The following is a 19,774-nucleotide window of genomic DNA, read 5'->3' as shown; positions in this document are numbered from 1 at the left end:
GAACGTTCACTCTATCTATCCCCTTCATCATTTTATAAACCTCTATTAAGTCTCCCCTCAGCCTCCTCCGCTCCAGAGAGAACAGCCCTAGCTCCTGCAACCTTTCCTCATAAGACCTACCCTCCAAACCAGGCAGCATCCTGGTAAATCTCCTCTGCACTCTTTCCAGCGCTTTCACATCCTTCTTATAGTGAGGTGACCAGAACGGCACACAATATTCCAAATGTGGTCTCACCAAGGTCCTGTACAGTTGCAGCATAACCCCACGGCTCTTAAACTCCAACCCCCTGTTAATAAAAGCTAACACACTATAGGCCTTCTTCATAGCTCTATCCACTTGAGTGGCAACCTTTAGAGATCTGTGGATATGGACCCCAAGATCTCGCTGTTCCTCCACAGTCTTCAGAACCCTACCTTTGACCCTGTAATCCACATTTAAATTAGTCCTACCAAAATGAATCACCTCACATTTATCAGAGTTAAACTCCATTTGCCATTTTTCAGCCCAGCTTTGCATCCTATCTATGTCTCTTTGCAGCCTACAACAGCCCTCCACCTCATCCACTACTCCACCAATCTTGGTGTCATCAGCAAATTTACTGATCCACCCTTCATGCACCTGTACAGGGCATTGGTGAGGCCGCAGCTGGAATACTGTGTGCGGTATTGGTCCCCTTATATGAGGAAGGATATATTGGCATTGGAGGGAGTGCAGAGAAGGTTCACCAGGTTGATACCGGAGATGAGGTGTTTAGATTATGAGGAGAGGCTGAGGAGATTGGGTTTGTACTCGTTGGAGTTTAGAAGGATGAGGGGGGATCTTATGGAGACTTATAAGATAATGCGGGGGCTGGATAGGGTGGAGGCGGAGAGATTCTTTCCACTTAGTAAGGAAGTTAAAACTAGAGGACACAGCCTCAAAATAAAGGGGGGTCGGTTTAAGACAGAGTTGAGGAGGAACTTCTTCTCCCAGAGGGTGGTGAATCTCTGGAATTCTCTGCCCACTGAGGTGGTGGAGGCTACCTCGCTGAACATGTTTAAAGCGCGGATGGATTCTTGATCGGTAAGGGAATTAAGGGTTATGGGGATCAGGCGGGTAAGTGGTACTGATCCACGTCAGATCAGCCATGATCTTATTGAATGGCGGGGCAGGCTCGAGGGACTAGATGGCCTACTCCTGCTCCTATTTCTTATGTTCTTATGTTCTTCAGCCCCCTCCTCCAAGTCATTAATAAAAATCACAAATAGCAGAGGACCAAGCACTGATCCCTGTGGCACTCTGCTAGCAACCTGCCTCCAATCCGAAAATTTTCCATCCACCACCACCCTCTGTCTTCGATCATTCAGCCAGTTACCTATCCAATTGGCCAACTTTCCCTCTATCCCACACCTCCTCACTTTCATCATAAGCCGACCATGGGGGACCTTATCAAATGCCTTACTAAAATCCACGTATATGACATCAACTGCCCTACCTTCATCAACACACTTAGTTACCGCCTCAAAAAATTCAATCAAATTTGTGAGGCACGACTTGCCCTTCACGAATCCGTGCTGACTATCCCGGTTTAATCCGCATCTTTCTAAATGGTTGTAAATTCAAAAGTATTTCCTCATAAAAACAGCTAAGTCTTGCAATCTTGGGCATTGCTTTTAGAAGCAAGCTCTGGGAACAGTGTATGTATTATTGCATACACCTAATGTCATAGTTCATATGTTCTAAAGATATAGCTTTATGGTTTTAGAAATTGAATTTTAAATGTAAATTTAGTGGGGGAAAAACCTGGTTAAACTTTGAGAGCTGGCAAACTGTATAGACTTAGAATAACTAAATTTCAAATGGCAGCTTGTGTTTACTGCACAAAGTTAGAGTAAAGGGGTGACAGTTAAAAAACAGCAAGTGGACTTATTTAGCAAAAGTATCCACTGAATCCCTACAGTGCAGAAGGAGGCCATTTAGCCCATCGAGTCTGCAATGATCCCCTGAAATAGCACTCCACCTAGGCACACTTCCCTGCCTGACCCCCGTAATCCCATGTATTGATCATTGCTAATCCACCTACACTGCACATTTTTGACACTAAGGGGCAATTTAGCATGGCCAATCCACCTAATTTGCACATCTTTGGAATGTGGGAAGAAACCAGAGCACCCAGAAGAAACCCACGCAGGCATGAGGACAAAGTATAAACTCCACACAGAAAGGCACCCAAGGCTGAAATTGAACCCAAGTCCTTGGTGCTGCGAGGCAGCAGTGCTAATCACTATGCCACTGTAAAAGATCCGAATTATTCTTGTGGCTTCCAATAATTGAGGAAAACTTTGGGATTAAAAGATAGTTAAACCGCATTTATACCTGGGAACAGGTATATCAGGGTGTGGGTGTCATTTGCTGTGAGCTTAAGTGAGATTTGTTGTTTTGAGTTCCTGTCTGTGAATTCAATGAGAGCATAGCCAGCAGACATGACTGGTTGACATTTGAAAAAGCCACTAAGAAACTGTGTCTTACATAGTTTGTGGCTCCTTGGAAGTAAAGAGGTAAAGCCAGACTTTACACCCGAGGTAGAGTAAATGCTATATTTATCATCCATAATGTAATCTACGATTGGGAGCTGGTATTCAGTTTAAGACAAAGTTAATAAAGGGAAAAACAATTGGAAGATCTGTTTAGCTGGAAGCTACAAGAAAAAATCCACAATAATTCTCAGTAAAAGGCAGTTTACTTACAAGAATCTAATTGCAACTGAGTTATCCGCTTGGTTGCAGTTTGAAACCACAGCAGTAGGCTATTGGAAACCAATAAGTAATACGTTGAACTGAACTTATATCATGAGTCTTTACAAGCGATATTAAGTTATTAGTGTTTGCTTTGTTTAATTTCTACATATACAATAAACTTTGTTTGCTAAAAAAAGTAAAATCTCATGGGGTACTTCTGTCCGTTAATTTATTTCTTTAAGCATTACCAGTCCCTCACAGAACCTTTAACAGTAAAAAAAACAATGCATAATTATGTTACTGATTAAGAGAGATCAGTAATGTCTTGCAACAATATTCTGATTTTCTTTTAGAGTCAAATTCCTACTTTCTACCTTCAATTCATCGAATACATCAATGGACAGCTGTAGCTCTCAGTGTATCAGCCGAACGTTATTCAATTCCAGTTCAGATAGGTATTCAAATGAGCAAGAGAGGGATGTTAATTCGCCACAGTGCAAATCAATCCTTATGTAATATCCACACACACTTTACAGTAGGGGGCATACATGAACAAACAGGAGTGGCAATTCTGGCCAATTTTCCATTCGCCAATCAAGAGGTACTTGAAATGGTTTCAAATTTGATGAGTGTAGAAGAGAACCATATGACTTAGTGCAATACTCCACTGAGCCATCAGTGATCTAATATTTTTATTGTTCAACAAAGCGGTCTGCAAGTTCCTCAAGCTTATAACTCTTTTCAAGAAAAACGTCTCAGCTCATCGAAATGCTTTCATTATTGACTATTCCATCAAAAAATTTGCATCAAGTGAAAAAATAATTTAAGTGTTAGCTGCATTTACAAATATAGAAAGTACCATTAGAGAATGCTGCAGCTGTCATTCAAGAACAGACAGAAAGAACATTATGCAAAACAGAGAGAAACATGCAGATGTAAACAGGTCAATTTTCAAGACTATGTTGGTACCAGAGTGATAAGAAAGTCCCATACCAACAATCCTGTCCACCAGACATTAAACTGACTGCAGCATTAATGCAATTAACAAAGTTCACTGTATCCACAGACAAAAAAATCCTCCTCAGACTTACACGGTCCAGAAAACACTGAAAGAACCACTTCATGGTATACAACGTTGTAAACACATCCTGGGAATCCTGTTATTTAAAAAAAGTGAATATTAAATTCTCATATTATTTGTCACTTCATAAAAGCAAGAATGACATATGTCACAAGCTCTCATTTTTTAAAAAATCCTATGATCCTGGGAATCCATGCCATTATCCCACTCAATTAGCAGCGTAAAGAAGAGCTCCTCATGATTAAACAGCATGAATTTGGAAACCATTCTAATTAAACAAGATGCTCCTTTAAAATTGAATTGAAGCTCTATCATCAGAATCCTTTTACTTATTAATTACAATGAGAAATTATTTGGAAAGCAGTGGAAACAAATAAATTTTACAGTTGTTTCCAGATGCTCAATTTGCTTCCAATGGGAGATATTTGTTTCCTTATTATATTATTGTTAGCAATTCTGGAAAGTGTGAAAATAGATAAGTCCCCTGGGCCGGATGGGATTTATCCTAGGATTCTCTGGGAGGCTAGGGAGGAGATTGCAGAGCCTTTGGCTTTGATCTTTATGTCGTCGTTGTCTACAGGAATAGTGCCAGAAGACTGGAGGATCGCAAATGTTGTCCAAGAAGGGGAGTAGAGACACCCCTGGTAATTATAGACCAGTGAGCCTTACTTCTGTTGTGGGCAAAGTTTTGGAAAGGATTATAAGAGATAGGATTTATAATCATCTAGAAAGGAACAATTTGATTAGGCATAGTCAATACGGTTTTGTGAAAGGTACGTCGTGCCTCACTAACCTTATTGAGTTCTTTGAGAAGGTGACCAAAGAGGTGGATGAGGGTAAGGCAGTTGATGTGGTGTATATGGATTTCAGTAAAGCGTTTGATAAGGTTCCCCACGGTAGGCTATTGCAAAAAATACAGAGGCATGGGATTGAGGGTGATTTTGCGGTTTGGATCAGAAATTGGCTAGCTGTAAGAAGACAGAGGATGGTGGTTGATGGGAAATGTTCATCCTGGAGTTCAGTTACTAGTGGTGTACCACAAGGATCTGTTTTGGGGCCACTGCTGTTTGTCATTTTTATAAATGACCTGGATGAAGGCGTAGAAGGCTGGGTTAATATATTTGTGGATGACACTAAAGTCGGTGGAGTTGTGGACAGTGCGGAAGGATGTTGCAGGTTACAGAGGGACATAGATAAGCTGCAGAGCTGGGCTGAGAGGTGGCAAATGGAGTTTAATGCGGAAAAGTGTGAGGTGATTCACTTTGGAAGGAGTAACAGGGTTACAGAGTACTGGGCTAATGGTAAGATACTCGGTAGTGTGGATGAGCAGAGAGAACAAAGAACAATACAGCACAGGAACAGGCCCTTTGGCCCTCCAAGCCCGCGCCGTTCCCTGGTCCAAACTAGACCATTCTTTTGTATCCCTCCATTCCCACTCCGTTCATGTGGCTATCTCGATAAGTCTTAAACGTTCCCAGTGTGTCCGCCTCCACCACCTTGCCTGGCAGCGCATTCCAGGCGCCCACCACCCTCAGCATAAAATACGTCCTTCTGATATCTGTGTTAAACCTCCTCCTCTCCGCCCCCCACCCCCCTCCCTATGACCTATGACCCCTTGTGAACGTCACCACCGACCTGGGAAAAAGCTTCCCACCGTTCACCCTATCTATGCCTTTCATAATTTTATACATCTCTATTAAGTCTCCCCTCATCCTCCGTCTTTCCAGGGAGAACAACCCCAGTTTACCCAATCTCTCCTCATTACTAAGCCCTTTCATACCAGGCAACATCCCGGTAAACCTCCTCTGCACTCTCTCCAAAGCCTCCACGTCCTTCTGGTAGTGTGGCGACCAGAACTGGGCGCAGTATTCCAAATGCGGCCGAACCAACGTTCTATACAACTGCAACATCAGACCCCAACTTTTATACTCTCTGCCCTGTCCTATAAAGGCAAACATGCCATATGCCTTCTTCACTACCTTCTCCACCTGTGACGTCATCTTCAAGGATCTGTGGACTTGCACACCCAGGTCCCTCTGCGTATCTACACCCTTTATGGTTCTGCCATTTATCGTACAGCTCTCCCCTACGTTAGTTCTACCAAAATGCATCACTTCGCATTTATCTGGATTGAACTCCATCTGCCATTTCTTTGCCCAAATTTTCAGCCTATCTATATCCTTCTGTAGCCTCTGACAATGTTTCTCACTATCTGCAAGTCCAGCCATTTTCGTGTCGTCCGCAAACTTACTGATCACCCCAGTTACATCTTCTTCCAGATCGTTTATATAAATCACAAACAGCAGAGGTCCCAATACAGAGCCCTGCGGAACGCCACTAGTCACAGGCATCCAGCCGGAAAAAGACCCTTCCACTACCACCCTCTGTCTTCTGTGACCAAGTAAGAAGTCTCACAACACCAGGTTAAAGTCCAACAGGTTTATTTGGTAGCAAATACCATAAGCTTTCGGAGCTTGCTGCTCCTTCGTCAGATGGAGTGGTCTCTGTTCTCCAACAGTGCACAGACACAGTGCACTGTTGGAGAACAGAGACCACTCCACCTGACGAAGGAGCAGCAAGCTCCGAAAGCTTATGGTATTTGCTACCAAATAAACCTGTTGGACTTTAACCTGGTGTTGTGAGACTTCTTACTGTGCTTACCCCAGTCCAACGCCGGCATCTCCACTTCTGTGACCAAGCCAGTTCTCCACCCATCTAGCCACCTCCCCCTTTATCCCATGAGATCCAACCTTTTGCACCAACCTACCATGAGGGACTTTGTCAAACGCTTTACTAAAGTCCATATAGACGACATCCACGGCCCTTCCCTCGTCAACCATTCTAGTCACTTCTTCAAAAAACTCCACCAGGTTAGTGAGGCATGACCTCCCTCTCACAAAACCGTGCTGACTATCGTTAATGAGTTTATTCCTTTCTAAATGCGCATACATCCTATCTCTAAGAATCTTCTCCAACAACTTCCCTACCACGGACGTCAAGCTCACCGGCCTATAATTACCCGGGTTATCCTTCCTACCCTTCTTAAATAATGGGACCACATTAGCTATCCTCCAATCCTCTGGGATCTCACCTGTGTCCAGTGACGAGATAAAGATTTGCATCAGAGGCCCAGCGATTTCATCTCTCGTCTCCCTGAGCAGCCTTGGATAGATTCCATCAGGCCCTGGGGATTTGTCAGTCTTTATATTCCCTAAAAAACCTAACACTTCCTCCCTTGTAATGGAGATTTTCTCTATCGGGTCAACACTCCCCTCCGAGACACTCCCAGTCAACACATCCCTCTCCTTTGTGAATACCGACGCAAAGTATTCATTTAGGATCTCCCCTACTTCTTTGGACTCTAAGCATAATTCCCCACTTTTGTCCCTGAGAGGTCCGATTTTTTTCCCTGACAACCCTTTTGTTCCTAACGTATGAATAAAATGCCTTGGGATTCTCCTTAAGAGAAAGAGAGATCTCGGTGTCCATGTGCATAGATCCCTGAAAGTTGGCACCCAGGTTGATAGGGTTGTTAAGAAGGCGTACAGTGTGTTAGCTTTTATTGGGAGAGGGATTGAGTTTCAGAGCCATGATGTCATGTTGCAGCTGTACAAAACTCTGGTGCAGCCGCACATGGAGTATTGCGTACAGTTCTGGTCGCCGCATTATAGGAAGGATGTGGAAGCATTGGAAAGGGTGCAGAGGAGATTTACCAGGATGTTGCCTGGTATGGTGGGAAGGTCTTATGAGGAAAGGCTGAGTGACTTGAGGCTGTTTTCGTTAGAGAGAAGGCGGTTAAGAGGTGACTTAATAGAGGCATATAAGATGATCAGAGGATTAGATAGGGTGGACAGTGAGAGCCTTTTTCCTCGGATGGTGATGGCGAGCATGAGGGGACATAGCTTTAAATTGAGGGGTGATAGATGTAGGACAGATGTCAGAGGTAGGTTCTTTACTCAGAGAGTAGTGAGGGCGTGGAATGCCTTGCCTGCAACAGTAGTGGACTCATCAACATTAAGGGCATTTAAAGGATCATTGGATAAACATATGGATGATATTGGAATAGTGTAGGTTAGATGGGCTTTAGATTCTTGCGCCGACCTGTGAAACCATCGAGGGCCGAAGGGCCTGTACTGCGCTGTAATGTTCTATGTTCTATTATGTACTCTTGTTGCAGACAGCCCTTTAATTACCATCCTGCTAATACTAGGGAGCTTGCTCAATGACTCAGTTCCCAGAAAGTTCTAACCTTGTGCCACATAAACCTCTCACAGTGAACATTCAAGTTAAGTTACCTACAGAGCTGAAAAATGTTCTGAGAGAACTCTGGTTTAATGAAAGATTATTTTGCAATAACCAACATTATATTTATAAGACAACTTTAGCATCACCGCAAAGTGATTTTTGCTTCGTAGTAATGTTGAAATCACACCCAACTCTGAAAAAGATCACAGTGGATAGTATTTAGAGTTAGTGGAAATGTTTAGAGAATGTGGATGGCAACTTCCTAACTTCACAATTTAGCTGTCGGGAGAGGAGCAAAGCTTTTCACTGGGCAGGAAATTAGCAGCTGCAGTTAAGGAACTTGGTAGTGCTTTTCACCGGGCCAGAATACAGACTGCAGTTATTAATTCAAGACTGGTAGCAGAAGTATAAATGCCGCACAACAATCTGAAAATAGCTAAGAAACCTAAAGAAGAATGTATGTTTTCCAATGTGTTTCTTCCCAGGTATCATCTATGACTTTCAAACGAAAATATTCCTATATCAGGAACGTGTGTGCGACACTACTGTACCTTTTAAGAATTGTATTTTTCTAAATCAGGTTCTGTGCAGTTTGTAAGCAGTTTTTTTTTCATTGTGGCACCAGCTGCCTGCTTAAAATGTCCTTTTATTGCTGTTTAAATGGTTTGAATGGGGTTTTGTTTATTTTTAATCTCGGCCTAACCCATTCTCTGGGACTTTACGAACCTATTTGAATTGTTATGGGTAGATTGATTGACAGATCAGGTGACAGGAATTCTTTCACTTTCAATTTGGGCTGCTGTTTTAGTTGGAAAGTGTTTTACTTCAGGCTGGGTGCAGTGGTCTGTCTCTCTCCCTTGTGTTTTGGGAAGCTATTCTGACTTCAAGCTTGTCTATGTGTGTGTGTCAAGTAAGCTGCAGAATCCAACAGCAATATGTGAGCATCCTTGCTTTCTGTGTTAAGCCTGTGGCAGGATATCTTTATAGGGAGGGTTTGTTTGGTTAGAACATTTCATTTAGTTAAGGTTTATATGATATCATAATTTTTTTCTTGTTTGTAATTGTTAAAAGTTATTGCTAATTTTCTTTCTATATGTTAACTATATTCTTTAATAAACTCTGTCTGATAAAAGCTCCCTAATGGGTTGTTTGAATCATACCTCAAGTGAAACATCTCATGCTTACCCTAACCAAATTCAAAGTGCAAAACTTGTGACCCAGGCAGATTTCATAAAATATCTTGGAGTTTCTGACCTGAATTATAACATGTGCTAAAATGCAATGATACTGCCTTTTAGTTTGGGCTAAATTGAAACAGAACAGAATCTAAAGATACTGTGCAAGTTACAAAATGGCACGCAACTGATTGTGAAATATAAAGTCATATTTGCAGGTTGTTTTACTTAAACATATCATTCAATTTTTAAAATTCATATCAAAATACAGCAATCCACTCCAAAATAAATAACATTTTTGGAAATGTGTTATTTTGCAGGCCCAATCAGGGTCCCAGTATCATTGTTTGAAGAAAATGTTACAGTTTCGAAAAAATATTATCCCATTAAAATACCGATGAACAGCGAGAGATGTAGCCAAAGCTTTTCACCTTGCACTCATCAGGACAAATGCAAGAATGCCAAATTTCAAATGTGCTGCAGGAGAAACGGGTGCTTATTGGTTGGCAAGTGGATTCTGATTGCCATGGAGAAAGCAACTGGAAACTATAAGCTTCCCATGCTGCCAGGTAATTTGAATAAATGCAAGGCTTGAACATATTCCTTTTGTTTGTAGAGAACCAATCCCTGCGTATGAACGCATGTCATTACAGGCAGAATAGACTCAACCAGCCTGTGCTTGCAAAACCCAAAACAACGCTTTACCCATTGGATGTAATTCCACAACCAGGCAGCATTTGCTGAACAATGGGGAGTATGCGAATAGCTACATTAACAACCAATTTATGATGATCATTTGAGCTTGTAACTTGGCTCATTTAATATAACCCTATGGGGTTATACTGAAGTTGAAAATGCAAGGCAACACATCTTTACAAGATATTATTGCTAACTTTGCAAAAGCTGAAGATACTCACTAAATGCTGTTTAAGCTTGGGCATGAACTTCTTCAAAATCCGATCATGGTGTTCTTGAAACCGTAACAATTTTGGGAAACCAGGAACAAAGAATCCTTAAAAAAAGAGTAAAGATGATTTAATTTTTTGTCGTCAAAGACAGATAGCTTTGCGTAACATTTAAGGTGCAGCTTAGCTGGACTTATTTTAAAATATTACATTGTGAAAACCTAAGACAGACAGGCGGGCAAAAGCAAAATACTGCCGATGCTAGAAATCTAAAAAATATCAAAATGCTGCAAGTACACTGATGAGAAGTCAATTATCTAACATTGACAAGAAGCTGACATCGCTTCATTCTGAAAGGTATTCAATTTCTCACTGGGCTCTTCGCCATTTTAAAATAAACAGCTGCCTTGGACGATTTCAAAAAGTTATTTCACAGAAATTCGATGTTGCTGGCTCAGCATGCAATAGTTGTCCATCATTAACTGCCATTGAGAAAGCAATGATGAGCCGGTCTCTTGAACTACTGCAGTCCGTGTGGCATTGGTATATCCACAGTACTGTTGGGGAAGGAATTCTAGGATTTTTACCCTGCAACAGGGAAGAAATGGTGATTGGCTTCCGAGTCAGGATGGTGCATGGCTTGGAGGGGAACTTGCAGGTGGTGATGTTCTCATACATCAGCTGCCCTTGTCCTTTTAGGTGGTAAAGGTCACGGTTTTGGAAGGTGCTATTGGAGGAGCATTGGTGCATTGCTGTAGTGCATCTTACAGATGCTACACACTGATGCCTTATGCACCAGTGGTGGAGGAAGTGAATGTTTTCTGCTGCTTTGTCCTGAATGGTGTCAAGCATCTTGAGTGTTGCTCAGCTGTCCTCATCCTGTTTCTTCAGAAGGAACTCTTGAAATGCAGACAATAAACATTTAAAACTTACTCCAACTTATAAATCAAAGAAAAGGTTTAATAAAGAAACTTCACAACTCCAAACTTGGGGCCTCACCCCAGGCCAATTCAAACTCCCCATAATTCCCAACAGGTTCTTGTTTGTAGTGAGTCAGCTGGTCAGCTGATCATCACATAATTCTGTAACTGGTCCCATGGTTTACTGGGTCAGCTGACCCTTACAGCTTGTTAACATTGATCACATTACATCCGATACAAAGTTGTCACCGGTTACATTCTAACACATTCAGGCAAGTGGAAAGTATTCCATCACACTTCTGACTTGTGCCTCGTCATGGTGGACAGGAAGTCAGGAGGTGAGCTACTCGCCACAGAATTCCCAGCCTCTGACTTGCTCTCATGGTCACAGTATTTTGTGGCTGCTTCAGTTCAGTTCCCCCCACTTGCCCCAGGATATTGATGGTCAGAGATGGTTTTGCAATATTAATGCCATTGAACGTCAAGGAGAGGTGGTTGGATTCTCTCTTGTTGGAGATGGTCAATGCCTGGAACTTGTGAAACGTGAATGTTACTTAGCAGCCCAAGCCTGGATATTGTCCAAGTCTTGCTAAATATGGACATGGACTGCTTCAGTATCCAAGGAATCTACAAACATCCCCACTTCTGACCTTACAATGGAGGGAAGGTCATTGATGAAACAACTGGATATGGTTGAGCCTGGGACTGAGGAACTTCTGCAGCGATGTCCCAGGACTGAGATGATAGACCTCAAAAATCACTATCACCTTCCTATGTGCTAGGTATGACCAACCAGTGGAGTTTCCCATCGATTCCCACCGATTTCAGTGTTGCTAGGGCTCTTTGATGCCATAGTTGGTCAAATGCTGTTTGTTGTCAAGTGCCATCATTCTCACCTCAGGTGTTCAGTTGTTTGTCCATGTGCGGGCCAAGGTTGTAATGATGTCAGGAGCTGAGTGGCCCTGGCAGATCCCAAGCTGAGTGTCAGTGAGCAGATATTGCTGTCTAAGTGCTGCTTGATAGCACTGTTGATGACACCTGCACTTTGCTGAGGGCCAAGAGTAGACTGATGATGCGGCAAGAGGCTGGATTGGATTTGTCCTGCTTTTGGTGCATGAGGCATCGCTGAGCAATTTCCCACATTGCCAGATAGATGCCGACATTGGAGCTGAACTGAAACAGCTTAGCTCGAGGCACTGATAAGTTCTGGAGCACAAATGCCACTGCCGGAATGTTGCCTTTGAATACCTCTCGTGGGTGTTCAATAACCACCCTACTTTTGGAATCAATTCCACTCTCAAGAAATTACATTCTATTACTGTTCTAATTACACGCTGTACCTGCATACTAGCCTTTTGTGATTCATGCATGAGGACATCCAGGTCTTTCTGCAAATCAGGTTTAATTAGAGTACCTTGCAGTTTATTAAAAACACTTACATTTATTGATAGCCGTTGGGCATCCATTTGGAAGTTTTGTTCAAATTAAATAGCTGAAGTTGCAAGAAATGAGATACTGAGTGAACATAGCTCTGTATTTGGGAAATGTAAAATAGCAGGCTCAAAAACCTTAACACAGCATTTTAAAAAGCATTAGTATAATTGTAACTTTCAACTCTTCTTAAAAAAATTTAAATGGAAGCGAATGGACTTGCTAGTGATTGACAGTATGGTTTTGTGCAGAGAAAGTTGTGTCTCACCAGCTTGATAGTTCTTTAAGGAGGTGACAAGAATGATTGATGAGGGAAAGGCAGTGGATGTTGTCTACATGGACTTCAGTAAGGCATTTGACAAGGTCTCTCATGGCAGGCTGGTACAATAGGTAATGTCTCATGGAATCCGGGATGTGCTGGCTAGATGGATACAGAACTGCCTTAGTCACAGAAGGCAGAGAGTAGCAGTGGAAGGGTGATTTTCAGAATGGAGATCAGTAACTAGTGGTGCCCCACAAGGATCAGTGCTGGGACCTCTGCTGTTTGTAACATATGCCAATGATCTGGAGGAAAACATAGGTCGTTTGATTAATAAATTTGCGGATAACACAAAAATTGGTGGAGTTGCAGATAGTGACAAGGATTGTCTTAAGGATACAGCAAGATATAGACAGATTGCAGACTTGGGCAGAGAAATGGCAGATGGAATTTAGAACAAAGAACAATATAGCACAGGAACAGGCCCTCCAGCCCATCAAGCGGGGTGATGCATTTTGGAAGATCAAATTCAGGTGCGAATTATAGTCAATGGCAGGACCCTTAGGAACATTGCCAAACAAAGGGATCTGGGTGTACAGGTCCATAGATCCCTGAAAGTGGCAACACAGGTAGATAAGATGGTCAAGAAGGCATATAGCATGCTTGCTGTCATTGACCGAGGCTTTAAATATAAAAGTTGGAAAATTACGTTCCAGCTGTATAGAACTTTGGTTAGGCCACATTTGGAATATTGTGTGCAGTTCTGGTCACCACACTACGAGAAGGATGTGGATGCTTTGGAGAAGGTGCAAAGAAAGTTTACCAGAATGATGTTTGGTCTGGAGGGTTTTAGTTATGAGGAAAGGTTCGATAAATTTGGATTGTTTTCACTGGAAATAGAGGCTGAGGGGCAACCTGATAGAGGTCTACAAAATTAGGGTGGATAGTCAGAGGCCTTTTGCCAGGGTGGAAAGGTCAATTACAAGAGGGCACAGGTTCAAGGAGAGGGGGAGAAAATTTAGGGGTGATGTGCAGGGAAAGAGGGTGGTGGGTGCCTACAACACACTGCTAGTGGGGGTGGTGGAAGCAGGCACATTAGCAACGTTCAAGGCATATCCTGATAGACACACGAATGGGATGTGAACAGAGAGATAGTAACTGCATATGGGCAATAAGTAGTGGGTGTAAATAATGACTCGGAATCGGTGCAAGCTTGGTGGGCTGAGGGGCCTGTTCCTGTGCTGTATTTTTCTTTGTTCTAAGCTGTTCCCTCTGTACAGAGGAACCATAAGATCTACGAAAACTCCAGTTGTGTATCGAAATATGGATGCATCAATTTTGGCAGTCTGTTGATAGGATAGAGTATCATATATTGTATTTCTAGAAGAACAAACTTCAAGAAAATACAAATTCTCCTCAATTTCAAAGAATTTTCATAACAGGTATTCAGAACCCCCAATTCTGTTACATACATGAAAAATATTAAGCTCTGCTTAAATGTATTACTCTTCTTGAAGTCATAAATGCATTTACTCGGTTCAACGGCACTGACCATAACATACGTGTGCAAAAAAATTCAAATAAAATGAATTTCAAACCATGATTTATTTTTGATTAAAAAGCTACACCATGTGAACATATTGTTATGTTTTTTTATGAAGCTCTTCTGGATCATATGTTTTGCCTCTTGAATTTGGCAAGGATAGGCATGAAATGTTCCACTTCAGGTGTGATTCAAATGACCCACTAGGTAGCTTTTATCAAACAAAGTTTATTTAAGAATATATTTAACAGGTAGAGTAAGAAAATTAGCAAGAACTTTTATCAATTACAAACAAGAAACAAAATAACCACTATAATGTATAACCCTTAACAAAGGTATCTGATGTGTTCCAACCAAACCAAAACACTTGCCATGGACAAAACCCTTTAAACAGGTTCAATGCAGCAAAGCCTACTGCTCACGTGATAATCGAAATCGAGTCCTTTGGTTGAAGTCTGCTGAATTCACTCCGAACAGTTTGAAGACAAGACAGCTTCCCAAAGCACCAGAAAGACTCTGGTCCAGCCCCCCACCAGAAGATTTTCACCCTTCAGGAAAACAAGATCTTGTTTTCAGCTAACCAACAAATTTTCAAAACAATAGGGAGGGGGAAAAACTTATTTTTAGCGTGCTGTCTCTTCTAAAACTAAAATTCAAACCTGCAGCTACAAACTGAAAATGAAAAAAAACTGTCCAAAAACACATGACCGTCTTCCGAACGATGCAGGATCGCAAAACTAACCCCAGAGTAAACACAAACAACCCCATTTAAGCCACTTAAGTAGCAATGAAAGGACATTTCCAGTCAAGCCTGCAACAATGACATCACTGAAGCTGTGAGCTAAGAAACCACTGAAGCTGTGAGCTGCAGAAATCAAGCTTTTTTTAAAAAAACCTTTTTAAAAGATATATGAATGTCACACAAGAAAAAAATAAACCATCAACCTTCAAAGATGGTTTCATTTTTCAAACCCTTTCAGTTTCACATTACTGGTACTCTACGATAAATTTTACAAAATCAAAATATGCAAATACAACAGTCAAAGTCCATTTCAGTCCTTGTCTTTTACCATCGAACATCCTGTTTACATTCCTGTGACAAACTGCTTCCTCTCCAAAGTTCTCCTTCAGTCCTTAATCCTGCTTTGATTCCAAATCCAAACTCAGTTTGTTGTTGCAATGATACCTTAGCTCTGGAAATGCCCTCAGAAAACTAAGTAGGATCAGCAGGATAACACATTGCTTGTGTGTAGTCAAGGACATTCAGAAAGGTCATTTTATCTCTGTCCCCTTTCTTGTTCATTGGCGTCAGGTCTTCCTCTACCAAGTAATTCGACTCCTTTGTCTGCTCTCGATCTGCACCATCAATTTCCGCACACTGTTTGGCAAAGACACACAGCAAATTGTCTTCCTTGGTGTCAGAAGCCATTTCGACCATGGTTCCAAATAACATTTTGGCAGTTACGCTGATGTGAAAACCGCCGTAATGTATTCAAACATCAGCTACGTACAGTGCTGTTTCACTGGGCATCCACATCCTTGCACACTGTACAGAATTATTATGCCAGCAGTTCATTTTGGATGGTACAATTTTAGCAAACAATCTGATTCCACCTTGTGGTCCTTTCCTTTGATCCACATTAGTACGATACTTCTACTCCTCAATCTCCTTTTTTAGGTCAGACATGACCATTGATTCATCCACACTTTCCTTTGCATAGATCAGTGTTGTTTCTGACGGTCCTGCAATTTATGTTCAGGCAATTTGAACAATTCAGGAACATGTTCCAAAACAGTCAACTTGATTTGTATCTGTCTCCACACCTGCTCACTTTCTTTTTCACATTATTGTCCATTAACTGGTTTTCCTTCTCCACCTCCACCAGTTTAACGTGATTGATTAAGACTTTTGGCTGCTGTATCTCAGACTAAGCATGCATCAGCTTTTCCACCTGAACCTGTGCCAACTTGAAAAGGGCATGTTTGCAAGGAAGGTGCTTAATTGGAACAATACTTTCTACAACTATCTCACTCCCAATTATCTTAGTACTCCCCAACTTATTCCCACATAGTTGTTCATAAGATATTAATAACTCCTTCAGGTCAATTCGATTTTCCTCTGGAAGGTAACTCAGTCGTCTATCCCCATTTTTAATAACGTCCTCGTTATTCAATTTAATTTGAGAAATGTCAAATTCAGAGTCATCTGGATTTGCTTTCCTTCCCTATCAAAATACCTTTTAAGCATATTCACATGACACACTTAGTTTTCCTTCTACCTGGCGTTCTTATCAAATAATTCGCCTCACTCAATTTCCTTTCAATTTGATAAGGCCCACTAAACCTTGCTTTTAAAGGTTCACCTATTAAGACTCTGCCCCCACTAGCAAAATTACAAATTTTTAATTTCTTATCTGCTTCCTGTTTTATCACATGCTGTGCCACTTTTAAATGTTATCTAGCCAACTCACCTGCTCTATTCAACCTTTCCCTAAAATTTGAGACATCACCCAATAATGTAGTCTCAGAACACTCACTCACCAATTTCTCCTTGATCAATTTAAGTGGTCCTCTTACCTCATGACCAAAAAACAATTTAAATGGACTGAATTTAGTTGAGTCATTCGGTGCATCCCTAATTGCAAAGAGTACAAATGGAATTCCTTTGTCCCAATGCTCTGGATAATCTTGACAATGAGCTCTCGGCATTGTCTTCAAAGTTTGATGCCACTGCTCTAACGCTCCCCGCGATTTTGGATGATACGCAGTTGACTTAAATTCTTTTTTTCCTAAGCTATCCATAATCTCTTTGAATAACTTCGAGGTAAAATTTGATCCTTGATCTGATTGTATTTCTGTGGGTAGTCCATACCTAGTAAAAAATTGAAGTAACTCCTCTACAATCCTTTTAGCTGTAATATTGTGTAATGGAATGGCCTCTGGAAAACAAGTAGACACATCCATTATAGTCAATAAATATTGATTCCCACTTTTCATTTTAGGAAGGGGTTCTATGCAATCAATCAAGACCCTAACAAATGGTTTCTAAAGTGCTTGAATGGTATTAAGGGTGCTGGTTTTATCACCACTAGCGGTTTCCCTTGACATGTGTGACATGACTGACAAAATTTAACTATATCTTTACGCAGTTCAGGCCAATAAAAAATTTTTTGTACTTTGGCTTGAGTTTTCCTTACTCCCAAATGAGCTCCTACTGGTATCTCATGTGCTACTCGCAACACCTTTCTGTACCCTACCGACAATTACACTTGATGAACCTCTGCCCACTTTTCATCTGCCTGAATATGTAAAGATCTCCATTTCCTCATTAAGATATAATTTTTAAGGTAATATTCTGGTATACATTCAGATTCCTCTTCTGTGTATGCTTTCTAATATATCTGTTTTATTTCTATATCTTTGTGTAACTCTGCCAACTTTCCTGAACTAAAAATATCCACCTCATCCTCCACCTGTTCTTGTTCTTTTCCAAACCATCTGATCAAAAATTGTTTCCGATAACTGAACTTCAACTTTCTTATCTCCACTCTTCGATTTCTCCTCATCTTAACCAGCGACTTTGTGACCTTGTTACTGCACAATCAAGAGAAACCCCAGGATGTGCGTCCTTCAACGACTCAGTTGTTTGATTCTCCACTGGCTTTTCAACCACAGTAAGCATCACTCCTACCTGTGATCTAGCTATATCATTACCCAAGATAAACTGTATTCCTGGACAAGACAATTTCTCTATTACTCCTACTACCACTTCACCACTCTTCACTGGACTCTCCAATCTCACCTTATATAATGGGACACTACTCTTCTCGCGCTGAATTCCACATATTACCATCTTTTCTGGCAATACTCCTTCCAGACTACATAACTCCTCATCTCTTACCATCAAAGATTGACTTGCTCCCGTATCTCTTAAAATTTTAACTTCTTCACCCACTCCTCCTCATACACGAGTAAATGTTACAAACACAAGTAAATTCTTTAAAGAGATCTGGCACCTTCTTATTAATCAACTCCTGATCAAGCTGCACATTCTTTTGCATCTATTTTGCTTTAGCTGGGCTTTCCTTTACCACTTGAACAAACCCCATTGGCGTATCCTGTTTTACCACGTCAGTCTTCCCAGTGCTTTTCTTAAACCACCAACACTGCGATTTTACATGGCCTAATTTATTGCAGTGATAACATCTGAGGCTTTTAATTTCCCTTCCACCCTTTTTAACCTGAGGTACACAGTCTTTGTTATCTCCCACAGGATCTCCTTTATCACCTGAGTATTTCTCTTTTCCCCAGTTTCTATCCCTCACATGTTGAAACTGATGTCAGAAACCAAACTTTGATATACGAACTAATTCATAATCATCCGCCATTTCTGCTGCTAACCTTGCAGTTTTTACCGTCTGCTCTTCCATGAGTTCTCATTACATCAGGAAGTGAATTTTTAAACTCCTCCAAAATAACCATTTCTCTAAGAGCTTCATGTATTTGGTCTATTTTCAAAGTCCTAATCCACCTATCAAAATTACTCTGTTTGATCCTTTCAAATTCTATGTACGTTTGATCAGGTTCTTTTCTTAGATTTCTAAACCGTTGCCTGTAGGCGTCTGGCACTAGTTCATACACACCCAAGATGGATTTTTTTCACCTCATCGTACTTCCCAGATACCTCCTCTGATAGAGCTAGTGAAGTGTTTGCATCACTATCTATGAACTTTGTTTGAATCAGCAATACCCACTTGGTCGTTGGCCATTTGTTTAGCCACTTTCTCAAATGAAATGAAAAAGGCTTCTACATCCTGCTCATCAAGCCTTGGCAATGCTTGGACAAATTTAAATAGATCCTCACCAAGCCTTTGACTACTCTCAATCTGTACCTTTCCCTTTACTTCTGCCAATTTAAACTGATGTTCACTTTGGTTCGTTTCCAAAGTTCAAATTTTATTCTTGCCTGCAATTCAAGCAGTCTAATTTCGTTTTCTTGTTGCAATTCAAACTGTTTCAACTTTTCTTCATGTTCAAGCTGTTTCATTTGTAATTGAATTCTAGCCATTTCCAATGATTCTGACTATGTTAATGGCAATTTTAAATGCTGAGCTATCGCCCCAATTATCTCCCCTTTCCGTACGGCGTCAGGCAATGTCAACTGCAATGTTTTAGCCAATTCCAAAAGCTTTGTTTTAGTCACCTTTTGTAAACTACCGTGCGTGACCACTTCGACCCCCAAGAACATCTTAGCCTCTAAAAGAGCCATTATTCCACAAGGCACTCCCTATTTAAACCTGAACACAACACCTGAAAAGAAAACACCAATATGCTCACCACTCACTGTCCTTGTGCTCAATAATACTGAATCAATCAAGAAATATAGATTTTAATCCCGCAAGAGCCCGCAATTGCTATGGTTCAGGTCAGAAACTCCAAAGTGTTTTATGGAGCCCTCCTGGATCATAAGTTTTGCATCTTGAATTTGGCTTGGATA

At 41.2% G+C, this 19,774-nt stretch overlaps 1 protein-coding gene across 4 annotated transcripts in view; it reads right to left on the bottom strand.

The window, feature by feature from the left end:
- The window catches only part of usp6nl (USP6 N-terminal like), a 211,268-nt gene that overhangs the window by 32,168 nt on the left and 159,326 nt on the right, over window positions 1–19,774 (bottom strand). For all 4 annotated transcript variants that reach the window (XM_078235858.1, XM_078235859.1, XM_078235857.1 and 1 more), the window contains 2 exons: window positions 10,137–10,231; window positions 3,810–3,875 (listed from right to left, as the gene is read on the bottom strand). In XM_078235858.1, coding sequence (XP_078091984.1) covers window positions 3,810–3,875; window positions 10,137–10,231 — 161 coding nt within the window. The remainder of the gene's footprint in view (window positions 1–3,809; window positions 3,876–10,136; window positions 10,232–19,774) is intronic.

This window comes from Mustelus asterias, chromosome 19 (assembly GCF_964213995.1).
Source record: "Mustelus asterias chromosome 19, sMusAst1.hap1.1, whole genome shotgun sequence".
Classification (NCBI taxonomy): domain Eukaryota; kingdom Metazoa; phylum Chordata; class Chondrichthyes; order Carcharhiniformes; family Triakidae; genus Mustelus; species Mustelus asterias.
This window is presented reverse-complemented; position numbering and strand designations above follow the sequence as displayed.